This window comes from Coenobita brevimanus, chromosome 101 (assembly GCF_032717465.1).
Source record: "Coenobita brevimanus isolate Jiangsu-jjx chromosome 101, ASM3271746v2, whole genome shotgun sequence".
In the NCBI taxonomy this organism is placed as follows: Eukaryota; Metazoa; Arthropoda; class Malacostraca; order Decapoda; family Coenobitidae; genus Coenobita; species Coenobita brevimanus.
In genome coordinates this window covers 552,152-570,714 of record NC_137054.1, presented here as the reverse complement: position 1 = coordinate 570,714, position 18,563 = coordinate 552,152, and the positions used below count along the sequence as shown (strand labels likewise).

The 18,563-nt window shown below is 42.7% G+C and overlaps 1 protein-coding gene and 1 non-coding gene across 2 annotated transcripts in view; both read right to left on the bottom strand.

The window, feature by feature from the left end:
* LOC145414872 (mannose-6-phosphate isomerase-like) overlaps positions 1-18,563 on the bottom strand; it is a 114,891-nt gene that overhangs the window by 35,314 nt on the left and 61,014 nt on the right. The window contains exon 4 of the mRNA XM_080284292.1: positions 16,430-16,594. Within this exon, the coding sequence (XP_080140418.1) occupies positions 16,430-16,594 (165 nt within the window). The remainder of the gene's footprint in view (positions 1-16,429; positions 16,595-18,563) is intronic.
* Positions 13,303-13,421, bottom strand: LOC145415257 (5S ribosomal RNA). Its single transcript, XR_013900035.1, has one exon. It is a non-coding gene; the product is annotated as a 5S ribosomal RNA (ribosomal RNA).

The window sequence follows — 18,563 nt, the reverse complement described above, 5'->3', positions numbered from 1 at the left end:
ATCAATACACTCCAGTCCCATTCTACTTCTCAACTCCTCCATTGTAAACCTAACCCCCTCAGTCCTAGCATTCAAGGAAGCACTGCACATCCACTTAATTATTATCAATCCTTCCTTTTCAGCCCAGCTCTTACTACCATACAGCATTACACTCCTAACATATGCCTCATATAAAAATCCCTTAGCATGGAGAGAGTGCCCTCTCAATGTCAGGAGAGGCAACAGCTCCCTGAACTTTCAAACACCGCTCCCTTTAGCCACAGAGCTAGCTCTAGCCCATCCTCCAGCACATAATGTGTCTCCCAAGTAATAAAACTCTTCCTCACACTCAACAGACTCACTAGCAAGATCAATCCTTTCATGCCTAACAATCTCCACATGCTCTCCCCGACACACTGCACACGAGAAATCAGCACTATCTCACAGTCTACCTCTAATACCACTACATCTCTCATGCACCCACTTATCACAAACACTGCATGAGATGGAATTACTTTCCACGTCCTTGTGGCAAATTGCACATGGCCTGTCTCCCTCTTCTTTGACAGTACTGCCACCAACCCTAGATATCATTACCTTTGTTTTACCTCCATTTAATCTCAAGCCCTTGTGCCCCACACCATCTCTCCACTTTCTAAATCTTTCTGCCACCTCCCTGTCATTCTCAGCAATCAACACCAAATCACTGGCATACAGCATCTCCCATGGGAGTTCATTTCTGAAGTCATGTCAGAGGGCTTCAAGCAGCATGATAAACAGGGTGCTCAAGAGTGACTCCTGATGCACGCCTACATTAATGGAAAACTCATCACTCAAACCTTCATTCACTCTCACCTGGGTGCAAACACCCACATAAATACCCATAACCACTCTAACCAGCCACTCCTTGATCTCAAGCTTTCTCACTGCCCACTTCACCACCTCCCTAGGGACTCTGTCAAAGGCCTTCTCCAAATCAACAAAAAGAAAGTACAGATCCATTTTGATTTGTGATATGGTGCTTAAAGAACAAGTGATGAAAAAGAGGACTTATGTACCTAGGAGGAAAATATGGAAGCTGAAAAACCAAGTAGTAAGGGATGCCTTCTATAGCAAGTTGAGGAGAGTGGTGGCTGAACAGGGAGCTGTAGACAGAGGTGTTAATGAACAGTACAGAGCCCTCAAGAACAATTTCTTGAGAGTTACTGATGTAACATGCAGCTGGACAAGAGGACCACCAAGACATACAGTAACTTGGTGGTGGGATGAGTGTGTAGAAGCTGCAATTAAGGAGAAAAGAAGGCTTTTCTGGGAATGGAAGAAGGGTGGTAGCAAAGAGGAATATTTGGCTGCCAAGCGTAGGGCTAGAAGAGAGGTATACAGGGAAAAGTCTGAGTCACAGAGACAATTACTTGATAACTTAAATCATGGGGAAAGGAAAAATATATTTAGGGTGGCAGGTCAGGTGAAGAGGGATAATTGGGATATCATAGGTGAGCAGTGTGTGAAGAATGATGGGGGAAGAGTAGTGGCGAACGGTGAGGATATTAAAGATGCATGGAGACAGCATTATAACCGGTTGTTGAATGAGGAGTTTGACTGGGACAGGGAAGGTTTGGAGCCAGCAAATCCAGTGTCTGGCCCTTGGCCTTTGATTGATACTGCTACTGTGAGTGAGGCAATAGGCAGGATGAGGGTGGGGAAGGCAGCAGGTGTGTCTGAGTTGACTGATGAAATGTTGAAGGCCTCAGGCGATATAGGGGTGAGTTTAGTCACTGATCTGATAAATAGGATTATTTATGAGTGTGTTGTCCCAGATGATTGGCTGAAGAGTGTAATTGTAAATGTGTATAAAGGGAAGGGTGATGCCCTGGAAAGAGGAAATTATAGAGGTATAAAGCTTTTAGATCAGATAATGAAGGTAATGGAGAGAGTTTTAGCAGGTATGATTAGAGAAAGAGTGAATATTGATGAGATGCAGTTTGGGTTTATGCCAGGTAGGGGGACCACTGATGCCATATTCATTGTTCGACAGCTTCAGGAAAAATATATTGGTAGGAGAAGGGATCTTTATTTTGTTTTTGTTGATTTGGAAAAGGCCTTTGACAGAGTCCCTTGAGAGGTGGTGAAGTGGGCAATGAGAAAGCTTGGCTTGGAGGAGTGGCTGGTTAGGGTGGTTATGGCCATGTATGTGGGTGCTCACACCCAGGTGAGAGTGAATGGAGATTTCAGTGATGGGTTTTCCATGAATGTTGGTGTGCATCAGGGGTCAGTCTTGAGTCCCATGTTGTTTATCATGGTACTTGAAGCCCTTTCATGTGACTTTAGAAACGGACTCCCGTGGGAGTTGTTGTATGCTGATGATTTGGTGTTGATTGCAGAGAATGAAAGGAAGGTGAAGGAAAGGTTTAGGAAGTGGAGAGATGGTATGGGGCAAAAGGGTTTAAGGGTAAATGCAGATAAAACAAAAGTGATGATATCTAGGGTTAGTGGCGGTACTGTCAAAGATGAGGGAGAGTGGCCATGTGTAGTTTGCCACAAGGGGGTGGGAAGTAATTCCATCTTGTGCAGTGTGTGTGATAAATGGGTGCATAAGAGATGTAGTGGTATCAGAGGTAGACTGCGAGATAATGCTCATTTTATGTGTACGGCGTGCCGGGGTGAGCAGGTGGAGATTGTCAGACGTGAAAGGATTGAACTTGCTGGTGAATCTCTTGAGTGTGTGGAAGAGTTTTGTTATTTGGGAGACATGTTGTGTGCTGGAGGTGGGGCTGGAGCTAGCTCTGTGGCTAGGGTGAGAAGTGGTTGGAAGAAGTTCAGGGAGCTCTTGCCTCTCCTGACATTGAGAGGGCTCTCCCTACATGCTAAGGGGTCTTTGTATGCAGCATGTGTTAGGAGTGTAATGCTGTATGGCAGTGAGACCTGGGCAGTGAAGGAGGAAGATATTCGCCAGCTCAGACATACAGAAATGACAATGATTAGGTGGATGTGCAATGCGTCCCTGCATCCAAGGCCTGGAGGGGCTGGATTTACAATGGAAGAATTGAAAGGTAGGATGGGACTGGAGTGTATTGGTGTTGTGATGAGGAGAGGTAGATTGAGGTGGCTTGGACATGTGGAGAGGATGGAGGATGATAATTGGGTGAGGAAGGTGAGAAGTGTTAATATTGGGGTGGGGTTATGAGGGGTAGACCGAGAAAGACATGGGACGAGGTCATTAAGTGTGACCTTAGGGTTAAGGGACTGAACAGGGAGGCTGCAATGGATTGTGCAGCGTAGAGAGCCGCCATTAGGTGACCAAGGCCGACACATGCAAGCATGTTGGAGCCTTTAAAAACGAAACGAAATGAAATTTCTCGATCCTCAGCTTTCTCACTGTCCACCTCATCACCTCCCTAGGAACTCTGTGACAAGCCTTCTCCAAATCAACAAAAGCAATATACAGCTCCCTCATTCTTCCTGTATATTTTTTCCGAAGCTGCTGGACAACAGATATTGCATCAGTGGCCCCTATGCCTCGCATAAACCCAAACTGCATCTCATCAGTATTCAACTGTTTCCTTATCATGCCTTCCAGGGCTGTCTTAATTACTTGCATTATCTGGTCCAAAAGTTTTGTGCCCTGATAACTTTCTGTTTCCAGGGCATCAACCTTCCCCTTATGTAGGTATACAATAACACTCGTTGGACTCATCATATCGTATCATATCACATATGAATGCCGCAACATTTGCATTCGTCGGCCTTGGTTACCTAATGGTGGCTCTCCACGCTTCTCAATCTCTGGTAGTCTCTCTCATCACTCCCTTATTCCCGAGGCAATATTCCACAACCTCATCCAAGATCTTTTCTGGTCTGCCTCTTGTAACCCTACCTTCAGCCTTCACACCTCTCACCTTCTGCACCCACTCGACATCATACATCCTCTCAACTTGCACAAACCATCTCAGTCTATCCCTCCTCATCACAACACCCATACATTCATGTTCCATCCTTACTTTCAACTCTTCATTTGATCGTAACCCTCCCCTCCACCCCCAAGCCTCATGTTCAAGGACCCACTACACATCCACATATTCATCGTCATTCTGTTCTTAAGTAACTGTTCTTACCTAACTGTATCTTTACAGGAATGAGTCAAGCTTGTACTGTCCTAGGTCTTAAACCATTTTTATTGTACATATCCTTGAATTTATGAATTGTTTTGGCACATACTATTTCATTCAGTAGTGCATTCCATTGATCAATTGCCCTATTTGGGACACTAAATTTCCTTACGTCTTTATCGCCTCTCTTTTTATGCATTTTCTCCCAGTGTCCTCTTGCTGATGTATCCCCATAGGTTATGTAATCATTTATGTCTACTTTCTCCTTCCCTGATATGCATTTGTATAGCATAATCATATCTCCTCTTTTCCTTCTCTCCTGTAGTGTAGGTAGATTCAGTTTTTCTAGTCCTTCTTCGTAGCATAGGTCCCTTTGGCTTGGTACCCATCTTGTTGCGGCCCTTTGAACTTTTTCAATCTTATCTATGTGTTTTTTGAGATGAGGACTCCAGACTACTGACGCATACTCTAGGGTTGGTCTGATGAATGATGTTATTATCTTTCTTAGCATGTCTTCATTTATGCATGTGAATGCCATTCTCATATTTGCAAGCAGTGTATACATGTTCCATACCTTCTCACTGATGTGGTCAGCTGGAGATTAATAATCAAACCTAGGTCCGACTCTTTTTCTGATGTGTGCAGAGTTTTGCTTCCTAACTTATAATCCCAATCAGGTCTTTTTCCACTTTTACCAAACTTGATTACATGACACTTGTCCACACTGAATTCCATTTGCCATGTATTCTCCACTCATGAAGTCTATTTAATTCTTCTTGTAGTTCTTTACATGAGCCTGTGTTAGTAATCCTCCTTGGTATTTTTGCATCATCAGCAAACATATTTAGATAGCTTTCATTTCCAATGTTACTGTCTATATCATTTATATACACTAAAAACATAATTCATGCCAGCACTGAGCCCTGTGGAACTCCGCGAGTCACTTCTCTCCATGATGAGTAACTTCCACTTTTACCAAACTTGATTACATGACACTTGTCCACACTGAATTCCATTTGCCATGTATTCTCCACTCATGAAGTCTATTTAATTCTTCTTGTAGTTCTTTACATGAGCCTGTGTTAGTAATCCTCCTTGGTATTTTTGCATCATCAGCAAACATATTTAGATAGCTTTCATTTCCAATGTTACTGTCTATATCATTTATATACACTAAAAACATAATTCATGCCAGCACTGAGCCCTGTGGAACTCCGCGAGTCACTTCTCTCCATGATGAGTAACTTCCCCTTAGTACTGTTCTCATCTCCCTTTTTTTGAGAAAATCTTGCATCCAACAATACAGTTTGCCTTGGATTCCTCCTTGATGGTACAGTTTCCGTAAAAGTCTTTGGTGCGGTACTCTGTCATATGCTTTCTTGAAATCTAAATAGATACTGTCCACCCATCCTTCTCTGTTCTGTAATGTTTCTGTTACTCTATCTGAGTAGCTCAACAAATTAGTAACACATGATTTTCCTTTTCTGAAACCAAACTGTCTTTCTGTTTTCATACTGTGTTCTTCTAGATGATTTACCCAAACTTTTCTTATCAGCTTTTCTAATACCTTGCTTACAACACTGGTTAGTGATACTGGTCGGTAGTTGAGTGGATTTTGTCTATTCCCTTTCTTGAATAAGGAACAATGGTTGCTTTCTTCCAAATATCAGGTAGTTTACCTTGTCCCAAGGATTCCTTGAAAATTAAAAATAATGGTTTACTTAACTCTCCTGCACATTCATGTAGCACCCAACATGAAATTTCATCAGGACCATTTGCTTTTCCTTTATCTAATTTACTTAGCTCCTATATTTCTATCTCTGATATTTGTATATTTGGTAGCATGTGTGGGCATGCATGTTCTATATAATCCCTCTCAAAATTATTTTCTTCTGTAAAAACTGATTGGAAATTCTTATTAGTGCTTCACAAATATCCTTCTCTTGTGTGTAGGTGATCCCCTAATCTGTGATGGATTGTATTTTATGTTTTACTTTGGTTTTGCTTCGGATGTAACTGTAAAATAGCTTCGGTTGATCACTACTTTTATTTATGATATCCTCCTCAAATGGTTTTTGGGCTTTCCTCCATATTCTTGTACACTCAACCCCCTGCTACGCGCGTTCAGCTATCACGTTTATCTGCTATCACGCACACATCAAATGCACAACCATACATGCTATCACGCACCCCAAGACCGCTATCATGCGTCGAGTTTGAAGACAGGCTAAGCGAAACTTATTCACACGGCACTTCATACGAGGTTTGCCGAGAATACGATGGTTAATCGGAACGGTAACGTGGTAAAATTGCCGACGATACTACGGGCATTTGGAATGCACGGATTCCTGCCGAGAATATGACGGGCAAAACAGTGTGAACAAAACCCATTCGACTCGAAAGAATATATTGTACTACAGCATTGAAATTTAGCTTAACACTGAATACTGTACTTATTAATACTGTATTTTAGAATAAATATTAATTGTTCTGAAACCCTTATAAAGAGTTAATATTTCCTATGAGGAGAAAACTGTGATGTCGATAAAGTAATCACATGTTTACAACTGAGACGGGGCTCTGGCAACAGTATGAGGAACGTGTGTGATAGCGTGCAAGTTTTGTTCCACTTAAATCTTCCTCGGCCGTTCCTGATACAATGTACCGTGTGATACCCCCTTTAGCTGTGGACACTAAGAAATCATGGAGACAGCTAAAGAGATCTGGCGGCAATTAAGTCACTCCCAAGCCTCGGAACCCATCAAACCACCCAAGCCTTAAGCCTTATAAAAGTTTGATGGCCTTTTATGTTGTTTATTTATTCATTATACTGTTATTATTAATATAATAATGCTTTATTTCATGTTGGAGGAGAGATTGGCAGGAAATCGCAGGCATAAAGTGGTTAAAAGTTAGAAAAATGGGCCACCGAAAAACCAATTAGAAATTTTCCCATTGATTGTTCAGTTCAGCTATCGCGTATTCAGCTATCACATGCGTTTGCTGTGACCAATTAGGCGCGATAGCAAGGGGTTGAGTGTATAATCGTTTCTTGCCTGTTCATAGTTGTTATATGCCCTTTCACTATTGTGTCTTCTGTACCTATTCCACAACAAATGCCTTTTTTCTTTTCATTTTTTACATTCTGTATTAAACCATTTCTTTATTTTCTCTTCTGCTTCTTTGTGCTGTGGGATGTACTTCTGGACTCTATTTCGCTTGAGCCTACGAATATGCTTTCTTTTCTGCCCAGTTCTCACTACTGTACTGCATTATACTTCTAACACATGCTGCATACATGGTTCCTTTTGCACAGTGGGAGAGACCTCTCAATGTTAGGAGTGGCAACAGCTCCCTGAACCTCCTTCAACCACTCTTTAGTTTAGCCACAGAGCTGGCTTGGACCCCATCTCCGGCACAATGCATAACATGTTCCCCACATAAAAAAACTCCACACACTCAACTCTCCAGCAAGCTCAGTCCTTTCTCATCTGTCAATCTGTACATGCTCTCTGCAACACACCACAAACAAACACACACCAAATCAGCATTATTTGGCAGCTATGGACTAACATCTTTTGTTCCTTTGATTTCTTCATATCTTAGTGAGAGGAAAATAAGAGTAAAAGTAGATGATGTATATTCCAATTTCCACTCAATTAACGCCTGCGTGCCGCAGGGATCAGTTCTGGCGCCAACCCTATTTCTGGTTCATATTAATTATCTCTTATCTGTCACCCACAGTCCCTTTCACTCACATGCAGACGACTCAACACTACATAGTTCATTCACATTCAGACATCCATTTACAAAGTCTAATACCTCCACCTCTCAACTCAGTACAACCATCTCCATAAATCAAGATCTATCTACAATCAGTGAATGGGGACAAAACAACCTTGTCCCTTTTAATGCTAGTAATGGATGCAAGAGTTTATAGAGGTTGGGGGAGTGGACTTTCTGACCACTACTTGGTGGTGGCCAGAATTAAAATTCAAGTAAGATGGAGGAATAGAATAAGGGAAAGACGAGAGGAAGGAGTAGTTGCAAGGAGAGTGGAAAGGTTACAAGACGATGAGAAAAAGGCAGAGTATAAGAGAGAAGTGGAGGAACGATTGGGCAAATATGAATTGGAGCAGATGGGAGATGTGGAAGGTGTGTGTAGGATATTTACAGAAGAAATATGTGCAGCATGTGATGTAGTGTGTGGAAGGAAGAGAAGGAGGAGGGGGGTGCAAGGAACAGCGTGGTGGACTGAAGAGGTGAAACAGGCTGTGGCACAAAAGAAGAAAGCATACAATGAATGGATGAGAAATAGGGGCATGGAAGAAGCTGAGAGGCGCAAGAGAGAGTTATATGTAGAAAGAAAGAGAGAGGTGAAAAGATTAGTAAGAGAGAGTAAGAAGAGAGTGGATGAGGAATTTGGAAGGAATTTGAGTGTAAAGTGGAGGGACTGTAAGAAAATGTTCTGGAGAGAGGTGAAAAGAGTAAGACAGGGTGGAAGTGAAGTTAGCAGGGGAGTGAAAGATAAAAATGGTAGATTACTAGTGGAGAAGGGAGAAAAAGTGAGCAGATGGGGAGAACACTTTAAGGAATTGTTGAATGTAGAGGATGGAAGTAATGCGAGTATAAGTGGCTGGGGAATGGCTGGGAGAAGGAGGGAGGTGAGAAGACAGGAAGAAATCAGTAGGATAGAAGTTGTGGAAGCAATGAAGAAAGTTAAATCGGGGAAAGCCCCAGGAATTGATGGAGTGTGTGGTGAAATGCTGAAGCATGGAGGAGAGATAGTAGTAAAATGGATGTGGAAGATGTGCAGATTGGCCTGGGAGGAAGGTAGAGTCCCGGAGGATTGGAAGTCAGGTATAATTATTCCCTTGAACAAAGGAAAAGGGGAAAAAGAAGTGTGTGGTAATCATAGGGGCATTTGTCTTCTTAGTATAATAGGAAAAGTGTATGGTAGGATACTTGTTGACAGAGTTAGAGAAAGAACAGAGAAATTAGTTGGAGAAGAACAGGGAGGCTTTAGGAAGGGAAGAGATTGTGTAGATCAGATATTCATTCTTGGATCTTTAGTGGAAAAGTTTCTAGAGAAGGGAAAGAAGTTGTATGCGGCTTTCATGGATTTGGAGAAAGCATATGACAGGGTGGATAGACAAGGATTGTGGAAAGTGTTAAGAATATATGGAGTAGATGGGAAGTTGTTGAATGCTGTGAAGAGTATGTACGATGGTGTGAAGGCTGCAGTGCGTGTGGATGGTGAACTAAGTGAATTTTTCTCTTTGAAAGTTGGTTTGAAACAGGGATGTGTCATGTCTCCATGGTTGTTCAATCTGTACATGGATGTGGTAAAAAAAGAGGTACAAGGTAGGGTAGTGGATGTTGGAGTGGCCCTGGTGAGAGAGGATAGTGTTTGGAAACTCCCTGTACTGTTGTTTGCAGATGATACTGTGTTGTTGAATGAAGATGAAGGGGAGCTGCAAGGCTTGGTGGATGAGTTTGAGAGAGTGTGTAAGAAACGGAATCTAAAGGTGAATGTAGGGAAGAATAAAGTGATGGTCTTTGAGAGAGGTGAAGTCAGTGAATGTAAAGCGAGGTTCGATAGTGAGGAATTGGAAAATGTGAGTACTGTACGTTTAAGTACTTGGGTAGTGTGATGAGTAAGGATGAAGGTTTGGAGGGTGAAGTCCTTGAAAGGGTGCAGCAGGGAAGAAAGGTTGCTGGTTCTTTGAAAGCAGTGATAAGAAACAGGGAAGTGAGCATGGAAGTGAAAAAGTTACTACATGACAGTATTGTGATACCAACTCTAACATACGGAAGTGAAGCTTGGACGTTGTTGGAAGGACACAAGTCAAGAGTGAGAGCAGTGGAAATGAGTTATTTAAGAGGAGCCTGTGGAGTCACATGGAGAGACAGGCTGACGAATGAGGATATAAAGGAACGTTGTGGTGTTGATGTGGATGTGATAGGAAGCGTTATGAGGAACACACTGAGGTGGTTTGGCCATGTGGAGAGGATGGAGGGTGAAAGACTGACGAAGAGAGTGTATGTGAGTGAGGTGGAGGGGGGAAGAGGGAGGGGGAGGCTGAGGATGAGATGGAGGGATGGGGTGGAGAGGTATATGAGAGGGGGGTGTGAGTTGGGACCAGGGCAGTGAAATGGCGGGGGACAGGGCGACTTGGAGGCGATTTGTTTGTGGCCAAACCAAACGGGATTGAGGCGTCTGGCAATAGATAGATAGATAGACAGACTAATAGACAGATATTGCTGGATTCGTACATTACCTTCAGTGCTACTAATATTCCCATCTCCAAAAGTATTGAAATTCTTGGCATCTCACTTAACAGTGCCCTCAGCTGGACCTCTCATGTCAGATCACTTGCTAAAACCGCCTCAAAGAAACTTGGATTATTGTACAGAGTTCCTAACTTCTTCGCTGATAAGCAGTTAGCTATAATTTATAAGAGTCATGTGTGCTCTCAGCTTGAATACTGCTCACCCTTGTGGAATGGTTGTGGAGAGGTTGCATTAAGACAACTAGACAAAATTCAGAACAAAGCTGTTAGAATCATTAACAACCCTGCCATTACATATAAACTACCTCCCCTGCAATTAAGAAGGAATGTTGCCTCTCTTGCATTATTTTACAGATATTTTTTGGCGAATGCTCAGACGAAGTTGTGTCCATGGTGCCACCTCTCCATGCCTTCCCTCGTGCTACATGGGCATCTGGTAGCGCTCATGGCTGGAATGTCACTCAGCAAAATTGCAGAACTTCTGCCTATCAGAATTCTTTCATTCCCTGAACTGCATCTCTCTGGAACTCACTTCCCCAGAGTTGTTTCCCTCCAAATTTCAACCCACAATTGTTCAAGTCTAACTGTTTCAGATATTATATGAACAGAGGATACCAGTAATCTGGTGTATGGATTACTTTTTTTTAATCATTTGTTTTTCCTTCCTATCAATCTATCTATCTATCTATTGCCAGATGCCTCAATCCCGTTTGGGGTGGCCACAAACATATCGCCTCCAAGTCGCCCTGTCCCCCGCCATTTCACTGCCCTGGTCCCAACTCACACCCCCCTCTCTCATATACCTCTCCACCCCATCCCTCCATCTCATCCTCGGCCTCCCCCTCCCTCTTGCCCCCTCCACCTCACTCACATACACTCTCTTCGTCAGTCTTTCACCCTCCATCCTCTCCACATGGCCAAACCACCTCAGTGTGTTCCTCTTAACGCTTCCTATCACATCCACATCCACACCACAACGCTCCTTTATATCCTCATTCGTCAGCCTGTCTCTCCATGTGACTCCACAGGCTCCTCTTAAATAACTCATTTCCATTGCTCTCACTCCCGACTTGTGTCCCTCCAACAATGTCCAAGCTTCACTTCCTTACGTTAGAGTTGGTATCACAATACTGTCATGTAGTAACTTTTTCACTTCCATGCTCACTTCCCTGTTTCTTATCACTGCTTCCAAAGAACCAGCAACCTTCCTTCCCTGCTGTACCCTTTCAAGCACTTCACCCTCCAAACCTCCATCCTTACTCATCACACTACCCAAGTACTTAAACGTACTCACATTTTCCAATTCCTCACCATCCAACCTTGCTGTACATTCACTAACTTCACCTCTCTCAAAGACCATCACTTTACTCTTCCCTACATTCACCTTCAGATTCCGTTTCTTACACACTCTCCCAAACTCATCCACCAAGCCTTGCAGCTCCCCTTCGTCTTCACTCAACAACACAGTATCATCTGCAAACAACAGTACAGGGAGTTTCCAAACACTATCCTCTCTCACCAGGGCCACTCCAACATCCACTACCCTACCTTGTACCTCTTTTATTACCTCATCCATGTACAGATTGAACAACCATGGAGACATGACACATCCCTGTTTCAAACTAACTTTCAAAGAGAAAAATTCACTTAGTTCACCATCCACATGCACTGCAGCCTTCGCACCATCGTACATACTCTTCACCGCATTCAACAACTTCCCATCTACTCCATATATTCTTAACACTTTCCACAATCCTTGTCTATCCACCCTGTCATATGCTTTCTCCAAATCCATGAAAGCCGCATACAACTTCTTTCCTTTCTCTAGAAACTTTTCCACCAAAGATCTAAGAATGAATATCTGATCTACACAACCTCTTCCCTTCCTAAAGCCTCCCTGTTCTTCTCCAACTAATTTCTCTGTTCTTTCTCTAACTCTGTCTATAAGTATCCTACCATACACTTTTCCTATTATACTAAGAAGACAAATGCCCCTATGATTACCACACACTTCTTTTTCCCCTTTTCCTTTGTACAAGGGAATAATTATACCTGACTTCCAATCCTCCGGGACTCTACCTTCCTCCCAGGCCAACCTGCACATCTTCCACATCCATTCTACTACTATCTCTCCTCCATGCGTCAGCATTTCACCACACACTCCACCAATTCCTGGGGCTTTCCTCGATTTAACTTTCTTCATTGCTTCCACAACTTCTATCCTACTGATTTCTTCCTGTCTTCTCACCTCCCTCCTTCTCCCAGCCATTCCCCAGCCACTTATACTCGCATTACTTCCATCCTCTATGTTCAACAATTCCTTAAAGTGTTCTCTCCATCTGTTCACTTTTTCTCCCTTCCTCTGTTCTGTTAAAAAAAAAAAAAAAAAGCCTACCTCCAATACTTATGCACTCATTTATCACAAGTACTGCACAAGATGGAGTTATTTCCCACACCCTAGTGTCAAACTGCAGATGACCACTCTCCCTCTGCTTTGAAAGTGCCACCACCAACCCTAGATATCATCATTTTTGTTTTATCCATGTTTACTCTCAAACTCTTATGCCCCATCCCTTCTCTTCACATCCTAAAAATTTTCTCTGCCTTCTTTTCATTCTCTGCAGTCAACACTAAGTCATTAGCATACAACATCTCAACAGTATGTTTCTGTTAACATCCTCCTCATAATTAAGGTAAATATTGTCGCAGAAGTAACAGTTTTAGAAGCTTATACTTTTAATATCTGTTCTCTAATGAACAAATGAATTTGCATACATTCTACTGTATTGTCACCAAAGCAGTGACTCATTTTTCATTCATTGCCAGACCCCATGTATCCCAAACGCGGTGGCCAAGGGCTTAGAGTTAATTGTTTTACAGGGAGGGGCACTAATCCTCCACCAACCCCACTTGACACGTAGGGATGCCAACAGCATCTGGTGTTCCCATGCGGTCACCCATCCAAGTACTAACCAGACCCAACGTTGCTTAACTTCGCTGATCGGACGGGAAGCGGTGTACTCAACGTGGTATGGTCATTGGCTATGAAGTGTTTAAATGATCATGACAATGGGGGACTTCTGGGGATCGTCTGCCACCAGACGTCTCTCACTGTTAACAGCTTCTCTGTCCCGAGAACGTGTTCAATTACAATAATTTTTTTTCTGTTGATGTTAGAACCTGTGTGGTAAATACCATCATACACTACTGAAGTACTGAAAAAGCTTCATAACATAATATAACAGAGGAGAATACACTGCTCTCGTTGTTTTATTTCCCCCAACACGAAGCCTGAATTTTGAAAACCTGGCACTTATACATTTCTTTCCGTCATTTTTTATGAAGTTGCTACAAAGCTGAGTTAAATCTTACCTTCTGAAATGTTCGATATATACTGTAGTTTTAGCCACGCACTTGTTTTGTTTGTGTCAGTCTCTCTCTTGGCGGAAATTCTACATCAGCCATCCAAGCTCAGAGACAGTCCCTGTTCCAAGATTTGATCATGATTTATCCCCCTAGGAAATGCGCTACCACCACTTTCAAATAAGTCATATCAAATCTTGGAATGGGGACTGTCTCTAAGCTCAGATGGCTGATGTAGAATAATCTAATACATCCTCATTAAATTTCCCCCAAAAGAGAGACTGACACAAACAAAACATTTCAGGAGGCAAGAATTCACTCAGCTTTGTAACAGCTTCATTAAAAATGACGAAAAGAAGTACATAAGTACCAGGTTTTAAAATCGGGCTTTGTTTTTGGGGAAATAAAACAATGAGACCAAATTATTCTCCCCTGTTACATTTTTGCTACAAAGTTTTCTCAATACAGTACTTCAACTATGTATGATAGTATTTTGCCACAAAGGTTCTAACATCAACAAAGAAATATCATGGTAATTTAATATGTACTCAGGGCAAATAAGCTGTTAACGATGGCGGCCTCTAGCAGTAGGCAGCTTCACAAGTCCCCCATAGTATAAAAGTTTTGTTACTGGGAAAAATGTCAACATATGGCAACAATTACTGAGCTAAGCACTGTCAGGTCATTCGTATACGTACAACCAGGAACAAAACCTAAATGTCACGACCAGCTGGGTCTATGGCTGGTGTTACATAAACTGTTTTTGTCATAGCAATATTAATTACACAAGATAGTACAGTACCCTCACATCCAAGACAGGTTTGTCCAAGATGTTTTGCGTCCAAGATGGAGACCATAAATAACAATCCAATATATTGCTGTAATACGGTTGCATATGTTTAATACAGAACTAACGGTTCATAATGGCCCATATCTGAGGAGCATACAGCTATGACAGTCTCACCCGGTCCAACACGGTTCCCACCCCCACGAGAGTGACGTGGTTGAGAAATTGTCCTATAAAATATTGGCATCTGGTCACGTGATGAACAGGCAGGGCTTGCTTTTGTTTCACAAAGCGTTGTGGACAATCTTACCATATGTTGCACTCAGCGTTTGCTCCTAGGTTATTGCTTCCCCTTATGGGACACCATCTGCTAACCCCTTGAAGCAATGCCATCTACCTCAGGCTACTAAGCTGGAGATAATTGAGCTGCAAAGCTGGAGATAACAAGCTCAGAAACACACACTTTCAAGGTGAGGGAATTTATTTTGGTGCGAAAAGAGGTCTAGGTTGACGCGTTTAGGGACACTTTTGAAGATTTTGTGACAATACTAATCTTTTCCATAAAGTCTCGTGCTGGTCTAAGATGTTTCTCATCCAAGACAGGATCCTCAGGAGACAATATTACCATCTTGAATATAAGGACTTTGTATAAGAATGCTGAATATCCTGTTGTTTGGAAAGGAGGAGAATACTCAGCTGTTTGGAAAGGAATAAGAAATATGAAAGACAGTGCTCAATGCTGGGAGAAAACTGCCAGTTAACTTTTGCTCTTGGCTGTAAACAAGTGCTGCAAAGACTGAAGCTTCTCACTACAAAATCAAATAATACACTGCTCCACGGACTGCTATATATATCTGTGTCACATCATCTTTTATGTCAAGACTTTAGTGAAATATGTTAATGTACGTTTGTGTGTTTCTGTTTTCTGTACAACATGTTCATTGGCACTGCAATGCCAGACTGGCTGGCCCCTGTCTCTCTGACTGATGCCAGCTCGTTCAACAGCAAAAGGATATTTTATCATGCTTATTAAAGTAATCAAGGATGTTTTTCTATGTCTGAACAGCTGAACAATACAGTCACAGAGTTTTGTAGGGGGTTTGACTCCTCTTGAGGGGATTGGGGTGGGTATTACATAGCTATCGTCAGTTCATCAACTAACGGAACCTCCTTGCCAGTTTTATGCTATATACGAGGGAACTTACTGTAATTCTATGCTAGGGTAAGTGAAAGCTCCATCCAATCTTATGTTGCCCCATGAGGAGCATAGGAGCCAGGGGCTGGGCAGGTTGGTCCTGACATTTAAGATGAGAGTGACCAGATTCACTCATCCCTGAGAAGCATTATGTGAGCAATAAACCCCAACCACCCCTTGGATATAAACCTGCACTGGCTCAATCTGACTGGAGCGCCTTAATTACTCACTAAACCACCAGGTGCCACAATTTGGTTATGTGGTTACCACCCAGAGTAGTAAATGGTTTCCTGGTGTACAGGAAACCATTTGGCTTGTCACTCAGTGTAGAGTCATCCATAGGCAGAAGGTAGAATGAGGGAAAGAAAGACAGAAGAGGGAGTGTAAAGTAACCCGATGGCAGAAGGAAGAGGAAAGAATGAAGAAAGAAAGAGAGAAGAGGGAGGAAGGAAGGAAGGGAGGTAAGGGCAGACACCCAAAGAAGCACTACATCAAGTGAGCAGATGGTGAGCGCCCCCACCTACCACAAAGAATGGGATGAAATTAAGCCAACACAGAATAAGCAAGTAAAACTACCATACTGTTAGCATATAAATTATGTAATATACTGATGATGGATAAATAAGCAATAACTGATGAAAATATGCAGGATGCACCTACTTTCTTTCCATTCCAAATCCAGTTCTAAAAAATTACTGTGCCATACCCATTTTTGAGAAGCGCTCAAGGAGCTGTGTCAGTGCTGAGGAAATGGTTTCTGGGGAGGCCTGCATCATATTGGAAAAACACTTCTTCAGGGTTTCCTCTCCAGGGTTCTCTGTGAAATTTGTAGCAGCTTCTTCTCCAACCACCTCCTTCAGCTCAGGAAGCTCTGTTAGTTCAAGAAATTTTAAGCTGGATTTTTGGAGTGGCATGAAATACGTCGAACAAAAATTAGCTGTTTGACAGAAAATTAAGAAAGCATTTGGTAACAAATGTACAATACTTTTGGCAATTATAGATTTCACTTTGAAAGCAAAGATGCATAACAGCTAAGTGATGGTTGTTGAAAGTAGAGATAACGCACAATGTGATGCAACTGTGAATGGAAAGATTCAAACTGGTTAGAAAGTTTAAGCTGTTGTTGCTGCTGCTCTAGGCTGGTCTGCTTGACCAAGCAGACCCGTTGATTGCAGGTAAGCAATGCCCCCCATGCCCTATGGGATTAATTCACAGGTTTCATACACTGTTGACGTTATGTCTACATTTTAGTGTATTATGTGCTGTGCAGTGGTAAATTATGCGCTAGCTCAGGATGGCTGGGTGGTGTTCTGCCCTTAGCTTACCTGGCTGAACTCAATCAGCACTATTTAATGAAACCTCCAATGGATGAATGTCTGGGGAGAAATTTGTAGTACAGTGTTCTGACTCAGGTCGTACTGCCCTGCGTGTGAAGTGGGTCTCAAGGTGTTAATTCACTGTTAGTGTCCAAGTGTTTGGAGGTGAGATGTTCTTGAAGACGGTCAGGTAATGTTTCTGTGATGATTTATTGTGCCTAGTTGTATTGTGTGGTTCTGTCATATGAGGTCTGTTCAGAAAGTACCTGACCTTAGGCTCTAAAAAAATAAACGGCTAACCTGTTGAGCTAGGACACTAATCCCCCTCAAAGGCCCCTTCTGACATGATGCAAGTAGTCCAGCATGCTTTCCACTGCCTGAAACATTTTTCACATTCGGTTTTCAGTATCTCCTGCAGATGCTTCATCACCTTCATTGTGATCTCTTCTCTTGGATGAATATTAGTAAGACATGTTGGAGTGTACAAATCATGATCCAGACTTTCTGAAGACTGTTATCACTGGAGATGAGACTTGGGTGTACAGATACGACCCAGAAACCAAAGCACAGTTGTCCCAGTGGAAGCCTGGAGGGTCGCCTCAACCAAAAAAAAGCACAACAGGTCTGCAGCAAAGTGAAAGGCACTCACAGGTTGACAGTTTTTTTCAACTATCAAGGTGTTGTGCATCATGAATACACACCAGAAGATCAGACTGTCAACAAACATTACTACCTCGACATTACCCGCTGTCTTCATTACACAGTTCGACGGAAGAGACCAGATCTTTGGAAAGCAGAAAGTTGGAAACTGCACTATGACAATGCCCCTGCCCATTCTTCTCAACTGATTCAGGAATTTTTGGCCAAGCACAACATCCCACAGATCTGGCAGGCTCCCTACTGACCAGACATGGCTCCGAGCAGCTTTTGGTTATTCCCCAAGCTCAAAACTCTGCTGAAGGGCTCCTGATTTGAGATGAGAGAAGACATCATGATGAATGCAATGGAACACCTGCAGGAAATACCAAAAACCAACTTTGAAAAATGCTTCAGGCAGTGGAAAGAATGCTAGGCTACGTGTGTCAAGTCAGAAGGGGCCTACTTTGAGGGGGATTAGTGTTCTAGCTCAACAGGTTAGCTATCTATTTAGTTTTTTTTTTAGAGCCTAAGGTTGGATACTTTCTAAACAGGCCTCCTATACAGGGTAGGACCCCATGCTGGGGAGCAGAGGACACCACTGAGCTTGTAAATTGTTTGCAGAGCCCATGCTGGGGAGCAGAGGACACAACCGAGCTTGTAAATTGTTTGCAGAGTAGTATGAGATTCGGAAGGGTGGATGTCAGGAGGCCAGGCGTGCAGCTGTGTGTTGTCTTTAAGTGACTGAATGGAGTGGCGAGTGATTTGAGCATGGATATGCTTCTGCAAGCTGGTCGGAGGCGGGCGAGGGGGCAGAGATTGATTGATTGCCAGACGCCATGTATCCCAAACGGGGTGGCCAACGGCTTAGAGTTAATTGTTTTACAG